Source organism: Cupressus sempervirens, chromosome 5, assembly GCF_028749045.1.
Source record: "Cupressus sempervirens isolate cs-2001-9-10 chromosome 5, ASM2874904v1, whole genome shotgun sequence".
NCBI lineage: Eukaryota > Viridiplantae > Streptophyta > Pinopsida > Cupressales > Cupressaceae > Cupressus > Cupressus sempervirens.
This window is the reverse complement of record NC_143122.1, coordinates 94,630,875-94,653,149: the sequence shown is the minus strand read 5'-3', so window position 1 is coordinate 94,653,149 and position 22,275 is coordinate 94,630,875. Positions and strand designations below refer to the sequence as shown.

General features: G+C 34.7%; 1 protein-coding gene and 1 pseudogene across 2 annotated transcripts; both read right to left on the bottom strand.

Moving 5' to 3' along the window:
* Positions 1 to 713: 713 nt before the first annotated feature.
* Positions 714 to 4,330, bottom strand: LOC149554718 (putative E3 ubiquitin-protein ligase ARI8). The gene is made up of 5 exons (XM_089828970.1): positions 4,121 to 4,330; positions 3,512 to 3,616; positions 3,291 to 3,379; positions 1,423 to 1,501; positions 714 to 1,161 (listed from the first exon to the last, which is right to left on the bottom strand). The coding sequence occupies exons 1-5, from the start codon at positions 4,328 to 4,330 to the stop codon at positions 898 to 900; spliced, it is 747 nt and encodes a 248-aa protein (XP_089685096.1). The 3' UTR covers positions 714 to 897.
* A 5,340-nt stretch (positions 4,331 to 9,670) lies between these two features.
* On the bottom strand, positions 9,671 to 15,926 carry LOC149554717 (eukaryotic translation initiation factor 3 subunit E-like; annotated as a pseudogene). The gene is made up of 6 exons (XR_016364413.1): positions 15,788 to 15,926; positions 14,823 to 14,977; positions 13,363 to 13,580; positions 13,155 to 13,276; positions 11,262 to 11,481; positions 9,671 to 10,899 (listed from the first exon to the last, which is right to left on the bottom strand). The product of XR_016364413.1 is annotated as a eukaryotic translation initiation factor 3 subunit E-like (transcript).
* Between the last annotated feature and the right edge of the window lie 6,349 nt (positions 15,927 to 22,275).

Here is a 22,275-nt window from a genome sequence, read left to right as displayed (position 1 = left end):
TGCCTATGATATGACATTTTGCATGCATCCTACACTCTCTCATCCGACTGATGATGGATTATGCAGAGTGATCTGAAACCATGATTCTAAAAAGCATACACAATCAAATCCAAAATGAACTTGCACTACAAATGGATTGTGGAAATCTGATATTGTTAATTTTGCATGCATGTCTACCAGGACAAATATATGTTTAAGTTGTGATTGTCCTAGTAGACATGCATGCAATTTTACCAATATCATATTTCCACAATCCATTTGTAGTGCAAGTTCATTTTGGATTTGATTGTGTTTTTTAGCGTCATGGTTTCAGATCACTCTGTGTAATCCATCATCATCCGGATGAGAGAGAGTGTAGGATGCATACAAAATGTCATATCATACGCAAGGCATGTGAACTGTTTTATAGAATGCCTGAAAAACACCGATAGTAACTAATATGAAGAATATATAATTAGTTATATGATTGAGACAAATCATGTAGATTGTATGCAGGCAATCCATGGCTGACAGGGCCCACCAAAAGATAAAAACATATGATAAAAATACTTATTTTCATGTTTTGAACATATGGGGTACACATAACATGACTTATTATTGCACAATTCAACTAAGTTCAGTTAATTTCCATAGGGATTGTCCCCATTTAATGGTGAACATTTTACCACATTTCAAGCCTTTTGATTATATAAAGAAATGGATAGCATGAAAAGTTTAAATAATGTCAAACCATTTATTTACTTGATATATAATGTGAATAGAACTATTATATTGCTCAACAACAACCACCAAATAAAATTATCATCATGTACCCAAAAAGGGATGGATGGAATGTCGAAACTGACCTCCAACTAACTACTATCACCATCCCTCTATATTATAAGTTATAGTGATGCTCTAGATTTTCTCTATTCCATCATACACTTTACCATAGTCCATATCAACAAGGTCAGAGAGATCAGTTTCATTTGATTGGTATGTGGAAGACCTTGATGTTGAGAAGTTGTGTGATTCACATGGAGTGGAAGGTGTTTTGGCCCCTTGGAAGGAAGCTTCATCTCTTTTACTGGCTTCTTTATTTTTACTTGGAGAAGCATATTGCTTTGAATTGTCCCCATGGCTCCTTGCAGATGATGCCAAGACTGTCCTTGTTGTTTTCTTCTGCCATAACATAATGTTCACAAAGTGTTAGAATTGTCTCTAGATGAAAAGAAACTGTAGAGGCTCAATTGACATGTGATCTTAGTTAATGTAGAAGATAGATTATGAAATATCATCTTAAATGTTGATACAAAAGTCTTCCTAAAACAAAAATGTAAACCATATCAATTAGAAAACAAAAATGTAAACCATATCAATCCTAAAAATGACTTATATCATTAATTAATGTAAAAGAGAGTAGAAAGAAATCATAACTGATACCTGAAATGTGAACATTGTAGGCATTTGATCCTTTGAAATGAACATGTTCTCCTGATGAAGGCTTAAACTAGTTTGGATCCTTGCAGAAACACATGACATGTAATTGAATGGATAAAAATTTATGGTACAAGCACTTGAAACACTTAGACTCGATATTGCAGCTCAAGTGCCAAGGTCTTGAAAAATGCTAAACACATTTACTTATTGGTGAAGTTTATATGCAACATCAAGCAAAAGTTTGTTATATGGTGCAACACATTCACTCAAAGCCAGTGATCAGAACAACAATCATCTTATAGAAGGATACCGATCACATTAAAATTGCATAAGATTAATGTTAAAATTGGCCATCTTCCAACTAAAATCATCTGTTTAGCAAGAAAAACTGTTTACTATTTTTCCCATTGTTCTTTGCACCATCAAGTTTTATTTTAACTATTCTATGTGGAAAAAATGTAATCTGGAGAACAGTTTCTGTTCTACCAACAGGTTCCATATAAATAAATGTCAAGGATTTTATATTATTCCAATCTAAATTGATTAGAAACTTTACCTCAAAGTTTTGCAGATCTATCTCTGACCAGGTGGAAGCTATATAACAGACCAGTTAGAGCTAAAGCAAGCTACCATATTAAGATGTTGAGGAAGATGTTGTACCTCTATCACTGGGAGCTTGTGTGTCTTCCTCATTACATGCTTGGGCTGAATATGTGACTATAGAATCATATGTCTCACCTATTAAAAAAATATAGTACATCAGCATGGCAAGAAGGCTTCCATCTTTCGACAATGCATTTAATGAATTGAACATCTCAATTGCAACCAGCACAGTTTTGAGGGCTATGTCCCAAATGATCTAGCTAGAACTTGCGTTCGAGGCCCAGATGCTGCAAATAACAACCTATGATGCCTTCATCTGTGCACAATGTCTTTCTAGTTTCTTTCTACTCACATGCCCATTTCATTTCATATGATCATCTAAAAGTTGTGTCACTCTAAGCTCTCAATTGTTTCCTCTTGATTGATCATCTGATAACTGTCGAATGAGAGCTTTGGGATAAGCTATAGGCATCCATCAAAGCATAAAGGATTTTGTCAGACGGTGTAGATGAAGTAGTAGCATTTTCCTTGGGAGACATGCTTGCAAAATGGAAGCATAGATAAGTCATGTGAACTGTTTGATAGGCCTAAATGTAATGTGGTCATCAAAAGTCATGGTTGTTGGATATGCACAAAATAGATATATAGAGAGAATATATTTGTTTAAGTTGCAACTGCCCTGGTAGACATGCATGCAAAATGTGGAATCCTAGACAAATAGTTCAACTGAGTCCTCCTCCTGGAGGAAGGCTACAACAAATACATAGTTCAATTGAATGGTCTATAGATACCATTGGGATTAGAATTTTGAACAATCCATCAAGATCCTATTATGTATTCGCCACTATTCCTAGATGATTTGTAGTCATATGTGTCATGTTTGTGGCATCACATCTCACCACACTTATCGTTGTATAAAGTTTTATGTCTCTACCAGTAGGCATATTCAACCTGCAATAAGTTTGTGATAGCTAATATTGAAAATCTCTTATTGCAGTTTTGAAATAAAAGCTCCACTAAGTAGCCAACAACATTTCATCCATCTTTTATATAATATTGAGCACCACGTTTATCATATGTGTTTTCTATCTAACTAGACTAGTATTGGGTTGATGATGGCCTAATACTACCTTGTTAAGATCCTCAAGACAAGACACATCGACTCTGAGCAGAAAGCATCCTGATAAATTCAAATTAAGTGTGGAATAATTAGCGAAGCTAGCATTCAAGTATTAAAAGGGAATGGAATAAAATATTTAATTTCTTACCAGTTCATGTTTTCTAATTCTGCACTGTTCTTTAAAATCCATTTTTCTACTGTCTCACAATCAACTGGACGATGAGCTTCCTTGGAGCACTGAAGAGGTTTCAGTCAAAATTTTAAACTATTTAAGTTTCAATACAATATATTAAAATCAAGAACAATCTGTTGGAAAACAAAAGCACCTGCCAGAAGGACTATTACTAAGCACAATATAACAGAACTTACATTATAGCACAAGTTGTGTGAACATTTGCAAGTGATATCATAGCACCAACTTCCAATTACAAAGTCAACACCATACTCAAAACCAGGAGCTGGACACAATTTGGTCTACAAGTACATCCAAACAACAGTTTTAAGCAAATTACTTATTTCATACTCTCTACTAACCCCAAAAAATACTTTGGAGATGGAATAAAGATAAATCTATTAATAACAAACACAAGACCACAATGCGGAGAAAGTTCTAAATTGATAAACAATAAAACATTTAGCACAAAAGGAACATATACTCTAAATTATGTAAACAACCAAGAACAGAAACTCTATATATGCTCATATGTGTTCCTCTATAACATCCTATCAAATAAGATTATGTAAAAGAAGCATCGACAATTAAATTATCATTATTATCCCAATATAGGGAACATGGAGTGCTCTTCCTAAAGATTACTAAGATGGGAACATGTATATTTGTAGAGAATTATTCAAAAGATGCTACAAAAAACAAAGAAAACTACTCTGCAAAGACACTCAAAAGGAATAGTCAAACTAGGTAAGAACCATGATTAGACAAATTTAACTTCTTTAAGATGACCAAGAAAATAATCAAACCTTTCTATTGTCCTCAACATATGATCTGAGAAGGTATCGTGTATATTTTTTTCTGTCTTCATCAGAGACCAAAGAAAGCACCATATTCTCATCAACAGCAGCTCCACATGATGGGACAGGACACTGTAAAGAAAGACATCTGAGTCCATCATTTACAGAAGTGTGAATATAGCCTACAAAGCACAAGTATGTTATGGCATGTAGGACCATTGCTTACCAATAAATGAAGAGTGTTCCTTGCACATCAAACTTACAGTATACAAATCATTCTATCCACATGTAAAACTATTAGCTAAATCATATTTAAAATGAGAATGAACGCAATTTCTAACATGAAAGAAAAGCCAAAACTGTAACATAAAAATCATAACAATATACATAAGCATTGATCTCTTCTTCACTAATAATGACATCTACTTTTATAAAAGCATTCAGAATTTTTTGCCACTTGAAACTTGTCAACAAACACAGACCAAGTGAGTTCCAGTACCAAGAATTAACTGAAAATGCAAGATGCTTTTTAGGCAATGAGACAATATCTTTGGACTCGCATCAGACAAGCAAGAAAATCCAGATCCAAAAAAATACACAAGTTTTTCATGTTATCTAGAAAACATCAAAATGAAGCTAAGATTTTCACTAAATGTCACTGAAGTATATCAGATAACTTTAGCCTTCATTTGTACAAAACAAGCTAGTGAGTATCAATGAAACTAAGGTGTGTACATAGAATACAACTCCAAGGCTACAAACAGATAAATTTAGGCTTAATTTATCTGTCTCAAGAACAAGCTAATAAACTATCCTATTATTTTCAAGGTCCTATGGCAGCTGATAGCTCTTTAAAGCACTACTTGAATCAAACTAAACTAAAAAAATGTCACTTTACCTTGAGATAGTTATATCAGTACTTTGGCATGTGATATCAATAAGTCCATCATCATAATCACTAAGGTTGTAGCGATCTATCCATATATGTCGCGAATTTGGCTTTATTTGAATTCCATCAACATCAGGCCCTCGGCCACCTTCAAATTCTAAATTGTTTATAATGATATGTTCACACTCTTTTAAATGTAAGCCCTTGCCCACCAGCTTTATTCGATGCCCACGTCCATCAATTGTCTTGTATGTGGAAACTCTCAAATAAGACAAGATTAATTTTTCTTGACACTTCAAAAACAATCCACAGAGGTTCCTTCTATTTACAGCCTTCACGAAGGGTTTCAGGGCCACTATCTGTCCAGCTAACAAGCATTTTGTCAAACATATATTATAGCCTCAATATGTAATTTCTATATGCAATAAAATTTTCATATTGTAATGTTCAAAAGACTTCGCCTACAATCACCGGGCGCATCTAAAATCGTGTTGATTGATTAAAATTGGTGAAAAGACTCAGCTCTCACTATGTTGTCATTGGACTAACTACCTTTGGGATGTGCTCATTTTGGATAATAATAGGATGATTTTTATAAAATTATTATATTGTTCCACATGGGATAGCAGGGAATGGTAATTGAGTTGAAACAGATCTATACAATTGTGCTTTAACATAATGTACTAGCCAAGTTTTCTTTAAGAAAAACACACCTATCAATAAACAAATAACCATGCTCTAGAAATGTCATGCTGTAATAGATGGTGTAACTAATGTGCACATTTCTTAACTTGCTCCTTGCACATCATATATTAATTTCTATTTTAAATATCATTTCTGACACCATAATTTCATACAGGTAACAGAATGCAAAGCAACAGCATTGACCATAGCATTTCGATTATCTTAGTGTAGAACTGGCCAAAGTCAAGTGACTAGAACTTGAGAAAGATTCAACGAGTCAAGATGTAACCAACTTATCCCTTAACAACTTTGCTTATGAAAAAAAATCTTCAAATTATCACAAAAGAAAAGGGATTCCCTTGAAAAGTCCACAACGTGAATAACTAATACCAAGCAATCCAGTGTCTAAGGAAAAGTAAAATACAAAAAATAGGAAAAAATTTACAGTATAAAGCTTTAATCTATTTACACTTTACAAGGCATTGTAAGTGACTTCAATAGAACTAAAGGGCCTCGTCCAAGAAGATTAATGATGCGAAAACTGCCAAAGCTTAAACATACAGAGACCAAATTTAAAAATCCATAGGTTGCCATTGGTCACCTTATTTTATGACCCTAACTACAAAGCTGTTATATTGTTGCAAACTATACGGAAAATGCTTCTGATCTATAAAACATGTTTGAACTTGCAGAAAGAATATTGAATTCTGAAAGCTCACAATTCTATTTTGAATTTTGGGAATAAACATAATTTTTTGGGATAGCATTCACAATTCCAACTGCTGGGAATGATAATAGAAAGTGTCCATTACTCCAATATTTTGCAATAGCCCTCAAACAAGGCACAATTTTTATTGATGGCATTGATGATGGATTTGAAGAATTCACAATGCACAACATGGATAAACACATTTTCTATGATGACATATGGTAATTTGTGTTTGTGCTACAAAGAAATGAGCAATTCGGCTTTGGCATTTTGGAGCTGAAGATTTCCTGACATAGCACAGGAACCACCAACATTGTTGTTTTAGTTCTTAAATTATCTGCCACTCAATGTAAAAACCTGGAAGCAGCCCCAAACCTCTTGTCAACTTTGAATGATGCAGATGAAGAAACACCCTTTCAAAACAATTGTTGAGACTCTGAGAGAGCTGATAGTGCTACTTGTACATTTACCTTTATGTGAAACTTGTTGAAACATGATTAAGTTAAACTCTAAACACAAAAGGTTTGAAAATCACAAGAAAGTTAGAAACTAACTACAAATAAGAAATGCTTTCAATGGATTGCATAAAGTTAAACAGGACAAAATTTACTTCAAATGCCTGCAGCAGCAACACAATCAGTACAAAACAGAAAGAATCTGTGTGCTGTAAGATTCTAATGTCAATCTCTCAATGGACAAACTTTCAATTTGAGGAAAGAAACCACTTTCAAAATATTTTCACGTCTGTTGGTAATGATTCCTTAAACATCACCCATGGAAATACCCAAGCATCTGGTTACTAAAGGGTGGAAACTGCAAAGCCATGAGAAATTTTCTCTATAGAGTGTGCTAGTGCTCAAGGAGTTTGAAACAGCTATAATAGAATGACCAGTCTCCATGCAATGATACTTTAGTAGAGTAACATAAGAAGATTCAACCTATTGTCAGGATGTCGTAATTATAAATGTTCCAGCTGGTTAGATGCAGATGAGTAAGCTAATGCAAAACTGATCAGAATTATTTCAAATGGCTTTAAAAGAGTGTGCATATGTGGTTGGCAGCCTACAGGTTCTTAAGTGTTTCCTATAAGGTTTTATAGTGGAACAATTCTCCACATAAGTGTACCATGCAATGAAGTCTGCATACCTATTTATGTAGCATCGGAAAGAGTGTCATGAGACCTGATGAGATAGGGCACTCTCATTTGACCGACTCCAATACATCTTTGAACACAATTAGAGAGTTTTAAGGGGGGGCCAAAAAATGGGTAACACCTATATCATTACACCCCTTCAAAAACAATATTAAAATCTCTAATATGCCATTATCATGTGACCCCTGTAGCAACAAGGGTTTGGGGCTTTAATGAAGACCTTTCAGACATCCACAAATAATCAAATGGCTAGAATTCTCCATCCTGTTAAATTTTTGTTGTTATAAAAACATTTTCTCATAAAGTTCACAACTATGTATACAATCAAGATTCTCAAACAATTTCATAACATAAAAGTGCAATCAGGGCAAAAATGCATTTTCTGAGAAACATTGTCAGATGCCCTTTCACTACCAATCACTGTGCAATTGCATAGCTTCCAAATAGCTCTCTCAATTCCTCTTGAGAAAACAAAAGAAATGAAGCTGGAGGGAAGAAAACTTGTCCAAACCAGTGGTTGAAATTGACAATTGCCTGGACCACCTCTTTTATCATTATCGCAAAAAGAGCAAAAAATCTTGAAGATCTTTTCCATCTTTGGTAGCTCTAAATGAAGTTATAGTTAAGAACACTTTCTAACGACTTGTTGGCATTCAGCCACAGAGCTGAAATTTTGGATTGGATTGTTATACAAGCTATTAAATGTAAGCAAGAAAAGCATAAAGATATCAGACTATAAGGTGTGCAAGGTGTGAAGTTTATTTTGCAAGGATGTATCTAATAAAAAAAATGATTGTCAGAATACAAATAAGAGAAATGTGAACATGGTGGAAGCCATGTAACGAAAAAAAAGAAAAAGGATGGAATCAAAAAGAGAGAAGGTGTAGAAGAAATGGGAAAACATGTTTGAAAGCACTTTTACTAGTTCAGTTACATAAGCCAATGCCAAAATGCTATAATAACAATGGTAGTGACTTTGTTGTGTTTGACAAATGTACATTAGATGGAATGAATATGCAATTATATTGATAATCTGTAGTAGATGAATGGTATTCATAAGAAATCTTCTTGCTATATGCTGCTGAATGGTTATGTGAAAAAGGTGAGATCTTAAAAACTTTTAATTAAACTTATCATGTGCATACACAACATTCATATCACTAATTATTAAATTAATGTACAAAGTCAAACACATGCCATACAATAAGCATGTATACAAAAAATCCATGTTATGGTACGATGCAGTAGCTCTATTAGTTTAATTTCACTCTCCAAGACTAAACATAAATAATTAAAATTTTGAGGCAGAATACAGTAAAATTCTGGATGAGGATATAGAGGAACTTCCACTAAATATGCCTTGAAAAAAATAGTCAGATATGTCTGAGGTTCCTAATACATGCCTGACGTAGATTAAGACTAAATATAATTCTAGAAAGTTTGGGAGCAGATGTGTTTTGTATTTTATATAATTTTCTTGTCCAAAATACTTCATGGTTTGCACTTATGAATTAATGTTTCTATAGGGCAGAGATAATGAACTTTTGTTTTCTGTATGTATCTTTAAACATTTCATATGGTGAAAAGGATGAAGCAAAATATATGTCATCTTGGCAGTGGATTGAACAAGAAAGTTGCATCGGGCTTTCCCCAAGCCCTTTAGCAAATAGTTCTGAGATGAAGTTACAATTTAAGGCCACATGTGTCTTATCAATGCTTTCACTAACAATATGATTCCAACTATGATCTTTAATCATTGTATCATTCTCTATTTGTCCTCTATAACATCCCTTGCACTGTTGCTACTTCTATTCATTTTTTTAGGTAAATGGGAAACTATTTTTTTTTTAATTGAATCTAAGCCTAAATAGTAAGCTTCTTGTTGAGGCCAAAGAATCATTGCATCCTAGTAATATCAACAGATGCATCATCAGCCAACATTTTCATTTTAGTGAAAATATGCAGTTTTACTGTTGCATTGAATGATATTAAGGGCACAGTTGCATTTTTCCTAGCATAAAGAACATTTCAGAAAATCCCACATATTGAACTAGTTAGATGTTTGCTAAGCTAATTAAGGTTTATCAGCATTTAAATAGGTGAACAATTGAAAAAGAAGAGATGTGCACTTAAAATTGTATCTAGATTTGTGGCTTTGACATGAATGACATGGGTTAAAGAGAAAGCAGAGGTTTTCAGATTGAGTTCAACCTATGTACTTAAATTCATATATTGCGCCTGCAGCTGGGGGTGAAAGGCATTCTAAGGATTAACTCCTTGCATTTGAAATCCTAGGCTTTGCATGGTCTGCATCACAGGATCACCTTGAAGATCACCTTGCTGCATCCCATGGCTATCAATAATATTTTGCTGATTAAGGGTGGAGCCTCTTTGGAACATTGCTTGTTGATTAGTCAACTGCACCCCTGGGAAACTTTGTAAGTGGTTATCTATTTCCATCCTCTGATAAACTCTAGGCTGCGACAAACTATTAGTATGGCTATTCATGTGGGCATTAATTTTTGAAGACCCATCAAAGCTCGGGACCTGCCTTGGCTGTTTCTGCTCTATATCCATCGATTGGGCAACGCCCTTCACTTGCTGGGAAGCTGGTTCTTGTAAATTACCTGTCTGATGAAATCTTTGTTGTTGCAGGAAAGTAGCCTGTATATCTGTTGCCTGTGTCTGGTTTTGAAACTGAGAAACACTGGCAGCCAGAAGCATATTGCTGGATTGCTTTGTGGAGAAGTTTGACTTTGCCGATCCTGTTTGATACATATATACACACACATGCACAAGAACCCATACGAATCATAATGCAGAAATAAAACCACTAATCCACAAACTGGATTCTGGTATCCGAACCCATCCCTAAACCCGAAATAGTAACTTAGGAATAAATGGATTATGTTGATACGTTTTGAAAAATACCAGGGATCTGCTTAATTGAGAATTCAGACTTTGGTCTCTAAACTTCACAGCCAAGTCAATAATTCAGCATCCACTTCTCGACTGTCCCTATACATGGGATAGTTCTTAACTTCTTTGTATAGTTGAACATACTCTAACTATAATCCTTGAACATTTAAATAACAATGTTCAATAGACACGGTAGATAAAACAATACTATGTCAAGAAAATACAAACTAGAGCAAGGATTAACAAAATAGCTATTGTTACATATTTAAATTGCCAATTTTATACTCTTACTGTATGCCAATACATTGATGGATACAGCAGTATGTCTCAAAAATGAAAAGACGGGCATTTTCCATGAACTCATCCCTCAGAGGCACCATGACAAAATTTCCCTCTTGTGCTTGCTTGCCAAGAAAGGGATCATTTAGTATTACCTGCCATATGTTCCAATTTAAGTGTCAATTAGATATATAAAGATGTAGAACTCATTTGTCCTAGATGCAGACTATAATTCATATAGTATGTTTACATTATTAATTGCATGGCTTATTTACAATAGAATTAGCCACAGTGCGCACAAGTTGAATACAAGATGCTTATAACTTGTCTCATTGTTGATTACTAAGAAGAATTAGAATACTTCTCAATAGTAAGCTACCGTAAACAATAAGGTAAATCATTAAATTGAATAGCTGCACCAACCAGGCACAAAAGTCTTTCTATGATTTAGTTTACCAGATGACTTTGGTTACATAGATGTGACATGACAGGACTCAAGGAGATAATGTTGACTTACTTCTTCACATTCAATCAGCTTTTTCTGTGCCCCTTCAAAATCGTAGTTTATATATAAGCATTCCATAAATTCTGTGATGGGATCTTTGTATGCATGTTGTTCTTGTTGAATTACTTTAACCAGCTCTTTTATCATGTTTCTCCTCCTTTTATTGATAATCACTGCAGTAGCAACATATCGTAGAAGATGATGTCCATTTGTCTGGATAGCATTCAAATACCTAAAGACAAGGGAAAACACCTGCAATTAGATATAGAAATACTAAGTATGCAAATACAACACTTAAATAAATATAATACATGTCAAATTAATAGTGAGAGTAGAACTAGCAAAGTCCCCTATCATTGGTTTGGAACTTGGGAGATGGGGAGAAAATTTTAATCCCCCCGCACAGTTTCATAGCTAATTTGGATGAGATGTCTAGAAGCAGTCCTTAAGTTGCTGGCATAAAGGGGGCTATGTAGTAATCATACGAGAACTATGGTTTAACAACAGTAACCAACCTCAATAGGTTAACTCTCATTTTTTAAGGTATAAGCTTCACTTGTTGGAAATAAGTGAATGAAAGCTCTAGATATCATAGAGAAACCAACTCTAGTTATAGTCTTTTGTGGCTTAAAGTAAACCCCTTTATGAAATAAATATCATAAGCTTTTGTTAAAGAAATTGAGTCTGTCCAATCCTTTCAAACTACAGTTAAAATTCTTCATGTAAGAAAAGGCAGGAATGAAGCCGCCAATTCCATCAAGGTAGGCATCAACAACTTCCATCTAGGAAAACTGTTTTCCTATGATGCAGAATAATAATATGGTTTTAGATCCTATTAAAATTTATTAAATCCTTAACAATGAGAAGAAAACTAAAACAAGTGACATTCAACCCTTATAAAAAATGTATAAGGTAATCAAGATAAAAATTTAGAACTAGAGATTCAACATCAGTTTGCATGCCTGTCTGGGAAAAGAAGGAAGCATTTTCCATTCAGAAGAATCTATTAAAAATAGATTAACGCCTTGCTCTGCAATACCACCAGGATTTGTCCGCAAATAGAGCCATCCAAACACTTGGATCCCCTTCAGATGCCTTGGCCTTAATTTCTTTTAAATTAATTGTGCTTGTTTCCATCTCCAAATTAATTCTATGCTCTATCATTCCTGGAATAAGGTTAGAATTCTTGGTATAAAACAATTTCCTGTATTATCTGTTTGGCATATCATTTTGTGTACTGGCTGTTTGGTATGTTATTTTGTGAAATTTGGCTGTTTAGAGAATAAGTAACTCCTTACCTGAAGGAACTAGACCAAACATGTCAAGAGAAATTTTGTGAAAATGTCATTTTTCATCTGACATTACACCATGATGGATAGATGTTGGAGCTCTAGGGATGTATATTGTGGGTGCCTAAATTTTCTATTAAGCAAAAGAAACAATAGTAAATCATTATTTATTTGCAATGATGGACAAAAAAATATCAAACACAAGAAATCAACAGAATATGTCTAAAATACTAATGCAGATTGCCTATTTCAATAATTATTTACCAATGGAAATCACATTGACCATTTCATGTAATGACTATAACAAAAAAGAAAACTAGATCAAGCAATAATATTCAAAAAAGAAAAGTTCATCATAAGCAATCAAAAATTGTAAAATGAAGTTTTCAAAATAAAATCCCTCTATTCCAACCCTTGATCATGCTTTGTTGACAGAGAAAATAATCCTCTCTGATAATCCTTCTCTAAAATGATTATATGAACATCTTCCCTAGATTAAAAAAGGTGCATAACATAAGTGTTTGAAACCACTGACGAGCATTTTAAGAGAAAGAAAATTCATTTCAGAACAAATAGTTACTAAAATTCTAAGCAGAAAATTAACAATACAGCCTACCTTTCTTGGAAAAAGACGTCGATAATTCCATTTCTTCCATTTTCATGATTGAAGAATATAAAAAGACTCCAATGCATCAACCATGTCCGACTTTGCAGTTGATTGAGAGGTGATGCAAAGTTCTGTAATTTCCAGACACAAATTAGAAAAAGCAAAGAGTCATGTACAAAACGAGCATACAGAAACAGACAGCAGTACTTGACAAAACCTTAGAATCGATGATTTCTTTCAGGCGATTAAGTTCCTCAAGAGCGACATCCCAATTTTGCATCAAGCCAGCTTGCCCCACAGAGAACTTAAACTCTTGTCACTATTTGTACAAAGAGCATGATACTGATATAGGTAATCAGCTGCCCCAGAGTAATTACCACATTCAAACTGAAACTTGGCATATTGATATAATGCCTCTATTTTATCAGGTCCAATCTGATTTGCAAATGTGGATCAGTTTATACAAATAGATATTATATAACAATTTACTTATTCAACCATATCGTGATCAGAGATAGACATACGTTACCAACAATAACTTCCAACAAGCCACTCAAAATATAAAATGTACCAAAGTTCAAGAATATAGAAGCTAATATAGATTGCATGGAAATGGAGAAAAGTCAAAAAAACTCTTTATTGAGAAGCATGGAGGGAGAAAAAAGTTATTTTATATTTTATATATGTATAGAAGTAATTTGCTGATAAGAGTCCAGATACAGATAAGTTTAATAAATTAATGCATAATATTACATTCATACCTGTGAAAGGGACCATACCTAGAAGCTTACAGGTTAAAGTATCAGAAAACTGCATGCAAAGTGGGTGAGCTTAACACTAATCCCCTCACGTACTTGGATTCAAAACAGGATGAACCACAACACAAAAAATTAACTTTGTATAATGGGAAGAAACATCTCTCGGTATGCACAGCTCCGAGCCATCTAGGAAATTTTACAATATTATGGATGGTCAGAAACCTGCATGCATCATACAGCTGAGCAGTTTAGTGTGGAAGACTATTGATGATTGAATGGGCAGATAAGTAACTTAATCAGGCACAGGCTAAAGTATTCTAATTCTTAACAACAACAATTGCAGTCCTCAAGGATATACTGAGTTATGATCAGGAAGGTGTCACTGAACAAAAGGATTAAGATTAAGAAAAAGGTTAGAAGCAGTAGCATTGAACTAATCATAGTTACCAGACTCAAACTCAACAGGCTGAATTTGGACTCACCACAAACACCTGCATGGAGTTGGCTATTTCAAAATAAAGTACATGGCATATGCAGATTGTTTAATGAAGTGCATATTTTCTATAAATCAACTTTAAAGACATGAAAACAATAGCCAATTGTATTCTATCTTGCTAAAATACACAAGCATACATCAAATGAGTACATAACCAAACTTGAGTTGAAAATAACTTGAAATAAACGAGTTTTTTGTTTTCCCTGGAATCATCCCCAAACTCTGGTGCAGATCATACTTCAGCATCTCAAGTACAATTCTAGTACAGAGAAAGGAACTTAGGGGAAGCAAACCAATTAATGTGGTGATACCGTCCTCCATATAAGAAGGATTTCATTAATACTTCTTAAATGTGCAATTTAAAGGTTTTTGAATCAAATGAATTTGAAGTAAAGAGAAAACAAATAGTGAAAATCATCCAACCTGATACCGATCGTTGAGCATCTAAAGATTGTACTACTTGTCAGAACGAAGCTCCTGAACAAGTGACAGATTTTGAAGAAAACCAATTAGAGGTGTTGCCATTTCTTCCAATGACTTGAGTCTTGCAACTACTTCAACACGATGGTCCGTCATTTCTGCAAACAATTAAAAAACAAATAATGATGAGTCTGTGTTTTCACCTCATTGATTCTAACATTTAGAGTGTGGCTCTGCTAAATTTCCCATCGACCATTTGAACTCAAAAATATTATTGGCCAATTCCAAGCCACCATTCAGCATAAAACATTTTAAAGAAAATATAATAATGTAACCAACAGTATAACTTACAAAACCAATAGGAACAAGTTCCAACCAGCCAACCATTTAAAAATATACGTTAAAAGATCTTCAAGTGTCAAAATAAAAAATCTCCCCATGAGATTCAAAATCAAGATCGCATATGTCAATTCACAATACAACTGTTGAACTGAAATCAAAAAATTGATGTAATCACAAAAATTGACAGCAGAGTTCATTCATGCCAGTGGAAAAAAATTACATATCATGCCCAGGGTGTAGGCAAGTGCCTGGTCACAATGAAAAACCAAACCCAAAAGCATGATATGTAGCCAACAAAATAGTTTACATTTACGGAGCTTCAAAACCAACCCACATGAAACTTGAGAATTTGTATGTTTTGTAATCCAAAACATAAAGGGCCTGAGTGTTTATGATATAATGATAATGGCTAGCATTTGAAAGAGCCTCTGCGACCATGGTTCAAATACATCTCAACAAAACAAGTCAACCACGAATCAAATATGTCTGGCAAAGGTGTGCTGTAACAACGTCAGTATATTCGAGCTTAAACAAATTTACAACCTCTCATTTTAAATGTTAAGAATGTTGTACACCTGGATGAAAATATGTTGCAGTGACCTAAAAATGCCAGAGGACAAACTCACCCAAACACTTGCTCTAAAAGACAAGCATTCTGGTACGGACAAATTTTGCCAGAATGCTTACATATAGACTCTGCAGTACTAGCAGTGATTAAGAACCCAAAATGAGCCAGTATTAGCCGCAATCAAAATGAACCTGCAAAATAAACCCAGTATTAGCCGCAATCAAATGAACCTGCAAAATAAACCTTAAAATAAACCCAGTATTAGTCGTAATCAAAATGAACCTGCAAATTGAACCCAGTATTAGCCGCAATCAAAATGAACCCAATATTAGCCGCAATCACTGTAAAACAAGCCCTAAATTTTCCTCTCAATTTCCATCATAGCCAGCGTGAATGAAATTAGCCAGAATTTCCATTCCTACTAACACGGGAATGAAATTAGCCACGAATTTCCATTCTTCTTCATTCCCCACCAATTTCCATTTTTCTTGCAAGATACGATAAGTCTTATAACACTGATTTTAAAACATTCTAAAACCTGAGTTTTCTTTGTTATGACCAATTCTATTATGACCCAAATTTCGACCAACTTGGGAAAATTTAAGTTGGTCAAAATTTTGACCAAAGCAGGCATATACTTTTTATTTTTGACCAACATCGGAATGAAAACAAAAAAAAAAAGGATTCATAACTTTGGGCAAAAAAATTGGTAGAAAAATAAGTGCAAATGTACTAGTGATTAGAACTAACCATATGTGTTCCTTGGGGTCTTAGGGCCTCTAAGGACATACGTTATTATGAAATACGTCGAGAAAACCTATGACCCCTCTCGACGCATTGGAACCAACCACATCCACCCTTAGGGATTGTAGGGCCCCTAAGGACATACGATGTCATGAAATGCATCGAGAAGGGTCATAGGTTAACCTATGACCCCTCTCGAGGCATTGGAACCAACCAAATGTGTACCTAGGGGTCCTAGGGCCCCTAGGGATATACATTGTCCTAAAATGTGTCGAGAGGGGTCATAGGTTAACCTATGACCTCTCTTGATGCATTTGAGCCAACCACATGCGTCCCTAGGGGGCCTAGCTCCCCTAGGGACATAGGTTGTCATGAAATTTTTTGTGAGCCTCTCTACGCATTAGAACAAACCACATGCATTCATAGGGTCCTAGGGCCCTTAGGGACATACGTTGTCATGAAATGTGTCGAGAGGGGTCATAAGTTAACCTATGACCCCTCTTGATGCATTGGGACCAACCACATGCGTCCCTAGGGGTCCCAAGGCCCATAGGGACATATGTTGTCCTGAAATGCATTGAGAGGCATCATAGGTTAACATATGACCCCTCTTGACACATTATAACCAACTACATGCGTCCTTAGGGGCCCTAGGATGCCTAGGGACATAGGTTGTCATGAAATGCGTTGAGAGCCTCTCGGCGCATTAGAACCAACCACATGTGTTCTTAGGGGTCCTAGGGCCCCTAGGGACATACACTGTCATGAAATGCATTGAGAGGGGTCATAGGTTTACCTATGTTCCATCTTGATGCATTAGAACCAACCACTTGCATTCTTAGGGGTCCTAGGGCCCCTAAGGACATACGTTGTCATGAAATGCATTAAGAGGAGTCATAGGTTAACATATGACCCCTCTCGATGCATTGGAACCAACCACATGCGTCCCTAGGGGTCATAGGGCCCCTAGAGACATATGTTGTCTTGAAATGCACTGAGAAGGGTCATAGGTTTTGACATATTCGAACCAACCAAATGCATCCCTAGGGGTCCTAGCGCCCCTAGGGACATACATTGTCTTGAAATGCATTTTAACCTATGACCCCTCTCGACGCATTAGAACCAATCACATGTGTCCCTAGGACCCTTAGAGACATAGGTTGTCATGAAATGCGTTGAGAGCCTCTCAATACATTAGAACCAACCACATGCATCCCTAGGGGTCCTAGGGCCCCTAGGGACATACATTGTCATGAAATGCGTCGAGATGGGTCATAGGTTAACCTATGACCCCTCTCAATGCATTGGAACCACCCACATCTTTCCCTAGGGGTCCTAGGGCCCTTAGGGACATACATTATCTTAAAATACATCGAGAGGGGTCATAGGTTAACTTATGACCCCTGTCAATGCATTAGAACCAACCACATGCATCCCTAGGGGCCCTAGGATCCTTAGGGACATATGTTGTCACGAAATGCATCGAGAGCCTCTCAACGTCCCTAGGGGCCATATGTTGTCTTGAAATGCATTGAGAGATGCATTGGAACCAACCAGATGTGTCCATAGGGTTCCTAGGGACTCTAGGGACATACACTATCATGAAATGCGTTGATAGGGGTCATAGGCTAACCTATGACCCCTCTTGACACATTTTAGAACCAACCAAATGGATCATAGGTCATAATAATAATAATAATAACAACAACAACAACAATAATAACATATGTTGTTATATTTAATAATAATAATGATAATTAAATATATAATATATTACGTTATTATATTTAATAATAATAATATATATTATTAATATATATATATATATAATATATATTATTATTATATTTATAGATAATAATAATAATGATAATAACATATATTATTATATTTAATAACAATATGATATAATAATCATATATATTAATAATAATATGTCATAATAATATATAATACATAACAATAATCCTAAATAATATTACTCATCATACATTCCCCTTAATTCCCTCCAAAATTTTGGCATTGATATCGGATATCTGATTTGAAATCGGGTATCCAATTTAGTACTGAGTTTTCGATCTTACCCGATTAAACTGGCATGCTTTTTTTAAAATATTCCTTGTCACTACAGACCTTACAACATCACTTTTTGTGGGCCATTTTCACGAATTTTGGAAAAACTCACGTTTTGGGGCCCAAATGATTGAAAAATGTTTGATAATAGATCATTAGGTGTCTGATATTGTCATCTGAATCGGGAGCAATAGTCATCAAAAGGCTAAACACAAAAGGAAGGTACTCAATGAAGACATTACGGCATATAGGGAAAGGGACAAGGTAAATCACTAAAGAAAAAGTCAAGGTATGTTAAATGTGAGTCAAGTTGATGATGAATTGGTCAAAGGTGAAATCATAGAGTCAAATAATAAATATGTGCAGTTGGGGAATGAAAATGTACCAATTGATAACGATAATGTTGGGATTGAAAATTTAGAGAATGAAAATTTGGAGGATGAGATGCTACCAGGTCATAATATAAATTGCATGATTGACAATGCTGAACATGACAATGCACATGAACCTTACATATCTCCTAATTATAATCGACATGAAAGTTTTAGAACACTAAAATTGATAATTGAAATTAATGAAACAATTATTACCAATTTGGAAGGGGAAAAATTAGAAAGAACCATTCGGTTATGGGCTTCAAGACTATATAAGATATTTTTCGGCAACAAGACAGTGGCGAAGCAATGTCATCTTTTTATGCACTTATTAAAGATGCAAAAGATGAGACCTATTCTTTCCAAATTGAATATTCGTGTCAGTAAAAAATTGGAAAGAAATGCCATTATTGTGAAGAATCTTTTCAGTGCTCTCAATAGCATTGGAAAAAATAGCAGGGAAAAGGATAAGAGAGCTATTTGAAGGGTTATTACAACCTCTTTGGTAAGTGATCATTTGAGAAAGGGTAGATATATGAGAAAAACTTGTATTGACTTGAACCTAAATCATACTACTTTGAGAAGAGCACTTAGTAGACCAGAGAGAATTGATGATCCTCTTCAAAATGAAACATGGGCTTTTGGTGGGAGACTTCCATGTTTTGATAAGAAGTTATCTGATGATGTGAAGGAAGAAATTACACAAATTTGGCACTCTGGCTCAAGAGTATCACCCAATGCCTTAAGAGGTGTTAAAGTTGAGAATTGGTATCAGAGACCGCACGTCACATCCTAAACATTATTTGGAGGTAAGTCAAACTATGTTGTTCAAACAATTTAGAAAGAGTCATCCAAGTCTTCATATATCACAAAGGACTTTTGAATCTTTAAAGCCATTTTATTTTGTGCCACTTAAAGTTCGAAATACATGTTGTTGCAAATAGCATGTTGAGTTTTCTATGCACCATGAACTATTACACTCCATCCTTTCTACTTTGCATAGTAAAGAAATGTTGGAGAATTGTGGTGCTAGTGGGCTTCCAAAATCATCAAGAGACTTGCTAGATCAATTTTTATGTCGTAGAGTTGATGGTTGTTTCTTTTTATAGAAATGCTTGCTTAAATGAGAAGTATTTAGAATGTGGTGGGTTATCCAAGTTTGACACATGTTTTCATGATGGGTCCGAACAAGATCTTGAAAAGACAATAGTAAAAAAAAGGTATATGAAATAGTGAAATACACATTAAAGAGTGGGGGTGAGGGCTCTAGATGTGAATTGGTTGCAAAAGAAATCAGTGTGGCTAGTTTTATTTCAAATTTCAAGACAAATCTTTTCTACAAGTATGTAAGACATAGTCACAGGTCTCATTTGTTGGATCAACAATTTAGAATGTATAAGGATACTTTTCCCATTGGCACTATTATATTAGTTGTTTACTTTGCTTAGAATTACACATTGCAACCTCAAAATGAGACACAATCTCAGTATTACAACTCCATTTAGATTGCTATTTTCATCCACATAACATATAGACACGCCCCTAATAGTACAAAAGATAATCAAAATATTTTTAAAGTATGATTTTTATACAAGTGATGATAGATCTCACTCTCACGAGTTTGTGCAACACTATTTCGAGAATTATTTTAGTTTCTTATAGGAGCATGCAATTGTTATGTATAGACATATTATTTGGTTATATAACTGTATAGGTCAATTCAAGAATTCTCGCATGTTTTATTGGTTGTGTAGGATACACGTAGAGAGGGGGGTGCCTCATATTTGGAGTTTTTTTAGTCTAGTCATGGGAAAGGGGAATATGATGGAGCAAGGGCATGTGTGAAGAGAGCTCTAGTCAAGGAGCAATTGAAGATTTCAGGAGAAGGGCTTCTTGATGCTCTTAGCATTGTTGATTGGTGTAGTTTAGTATTATCATAGGGGCGACTCTTGATTCAATGGTACGCAAGTTCTTTTGATTGGTTGAGGAAGGGTTCATAAGTGATAGATCAAATTGTGCTACAATGAGAGACTCATTAAAAATGCATTCATTCCTGAGCTTTGATTCTAGTACATGGACCATTTGGACATGATAGCTAGCATGCTTTTCTCCTAGTTGTTTTCAGTGTGATTTGGATCACTGTGAGTCAAGTGAGTGGGTGGACACATGGGCTCCACACTATCTTACTCCATTGTCTATCATACCCTCTATCAGAAATGATGATATGGAAAGTTCACTTGAGCATAACCATCTATCAGATCTTCTTCAACTAGGACATGTCTTTGCATTGGTTGCACCATAGGGGAATGATGAGAAATTTGATTATTGGTTAGCACATTGTGTAAGAGGTAAGAAAAAAAGCTTGCACAACTAATCATAGATGATGATGGATTTACATATCCTACTGGTTTAGTGGTTGTCACTAGAACATGGCTATGAACATACATGCTTAGAAGGAATGGAATTCCTGCATTCGAAGACTATTAGAAGCACAAAATAATTCTCATATATTTGCATCTTATTATAGTGACAAATGTAAAGTTGTTGAAGCGTCAAGGAAGACCAAAAGTAAAAGAACTCTTTAATATTACTAATGCTGATCATGAAGCTCTGTTGGAGACCCTAAAACAGAGAGGACCCTACTGAAATACTCGACTAGGTATATTTACTTCTTATGTTATTTTCTTCATAATGATTTAGTGAACTAATGATTATCTTGTTTAATACAACAAGTTACTAATAATTTTTATGATATTGGAATGTAGGTACATCACGAAGAGTAGCCATGCATGAAGATAAAAAGCTAAATAATGAGCAAAATGAAGAAAAATCTATTCTATTTTCGACACTATGATTTTTTACAATACTTTTATTGATACTACGATTTTTGACACTACTATTTTTGACACAATGATTTTTTGGTAGTTGTGTATTGATGTAATAATGATGAAACACTTGATATATTGTAAATGTAAACTTGTTGATTTAATGTAAGAAACAAAGATGATTTTACTTAATGCAATTTATGTGGTGGGACCTAAAAAATGATGATTTTAATACATATTAACACCAAACTTGCATTGTGCCAAATGCCAAAAACTCAAGAGAGGTAAAAAAATAATATTTTTTCTTTTAATACTAACCTGATGCAGGAGCATCTTGCATGGAAAAAAAATTGAAAAAAAACAAAATTGAACAAAAAAAAAACAAATCTGGAGGAGAGAGAGTGACGAAAATTAGAGGAGAAATAATAATAAAAATAAAAAGGGGGAAAAAGGAGAAAAGAAAGGAAAAGGGGATTTCTATTTTTGAGATGCATAGGTGGCATAATAGAAAAAAAAAAAAATGGTTGTCA